Source organism: Wasmannia auropunctata, unplaced genomic scaffold (genome assembly GCF_000956235.1).
Source record: "Wasmannia auropunctata unplaced genomic scaffold, wasmannia.A_1.0 LD336076.1, whole genome shotgun sequence".
Classification (NCBI taxonomy): domain Eukaryota; kingdom Metazoa; phylum Arthropoda; class Insecta; order Hymenoptera; family Formicidae; genus Wasmannia; species Wasmannia auropunctata.
In genome coordinates this window covers 7,647,208-7,648,271 of record NW_012026814.1, presented here as the reverse complement: position 1 = coordinate 7,648,271, position 1,064 = coordinate 7,647,208, and the positions used below count along the sequence as shown (strand labels likewise).

At 39.4% G+C, this 1,064-nt stretch overlaps 1 protein-coding gene across 1 annotated transcript in view; it reads left to right on the top strand.

Annotated features, from left to right (window-relative positions):
- Window positions 1-633: 633 nt before the first annotated feature.
- LOC105449548 overlaps window positions 634-1,064 on the top strand; it is a 6,485-nt gene continuing 6,054 nt past the window's right edge. The window contains exon 1 of the mRNA XM_011688805.1: window positions 634-718. Within this exon, the coding sequence (XP_011687107.1) occupies window positions 634-718 (85 nt within the window). The remainder of the gene's footprint in view (window positions 719-1,064) is intronic.

The window sequence follows — 1,064 nt, the reverse complement described above, 5'->3', positions numbered from 1 at the left end:
ATAATATTAAATAAAAATAAAATATCTTTTTAAATATTCTTCTCAATTGTTTCGTAATATTATAACACTAATAATACACATTCAACAATATATTTGTGTTGTATTAATATTATAAAATAACCACACAAAGTTAGTATATTTCAAAAGAAAATTGATTTTTATTTAATAATTTCTTCAATATATTATTTATAATAAACATTGTACGAAATTATTATGAATAATGTTCTGATAACGCGTGATTGATTCGAAATAAAAAATAATTAAAAATATATGTATAAAATTAATTTCAGATCATCTTTGAGGTTCTATTGTTGACGCAAGAGTGATCAACTGTTACAGTTTAATATAACAGTTGCTATACTTTTCAAGCATATATGACTTATATATTGCGACCGCACTCACGAGCGTGGTGCAACTTCGTCGCTCGTCCGACCCGCGTAACTCCGCGAGAACGATAAACGGGAATCTAATGCGCGATTAACTGTAACTCAGGCATCTCGCCTATCGAAAACGGGAATAAAGTTGGGCGCCAGGCACGTTATAGAGAGTGCCTCTCTACTGAAAAATCTCGTTGTTCTGAGATCGAATGACTCGAGAGAAGATTAGTTAATCACACGGTCAGGTGCGAATTCAATGCAACGGTCGGACAAGGACGGCGATAACCGGTGGCTCAGTTACGATAAGGGTAAAGGGGGTGATTCGAAGGAAAGCGGCCAAGGTTCGGGGAGCGAGAATAGGCTGAAAGAATCGACAGTAATTAGTAACAATAAGAAAATAACAAGTGTATTGAGCGAACGAGTATTACAGTCAAAATTACAAACGAGAATACGATAATCGGCGGGAATACTTGAGACGCGCAACAATGCAGCGTACTCGGCGTGACAGACTCGCAATTCGCGCTTTTCACGATCGTACGACAAGATCGTGTCTCGGAAACGGAAAATTAAGAGCGGTTTCTCTTTCGGCGGTACGACTCGCTGATTACCGGCCCATCCGCGTGACATGCGAAATCATGAAGCATGCAGTGCGGGCGTGACATTCGCGGGTACGCCGGCGCGGAGCGC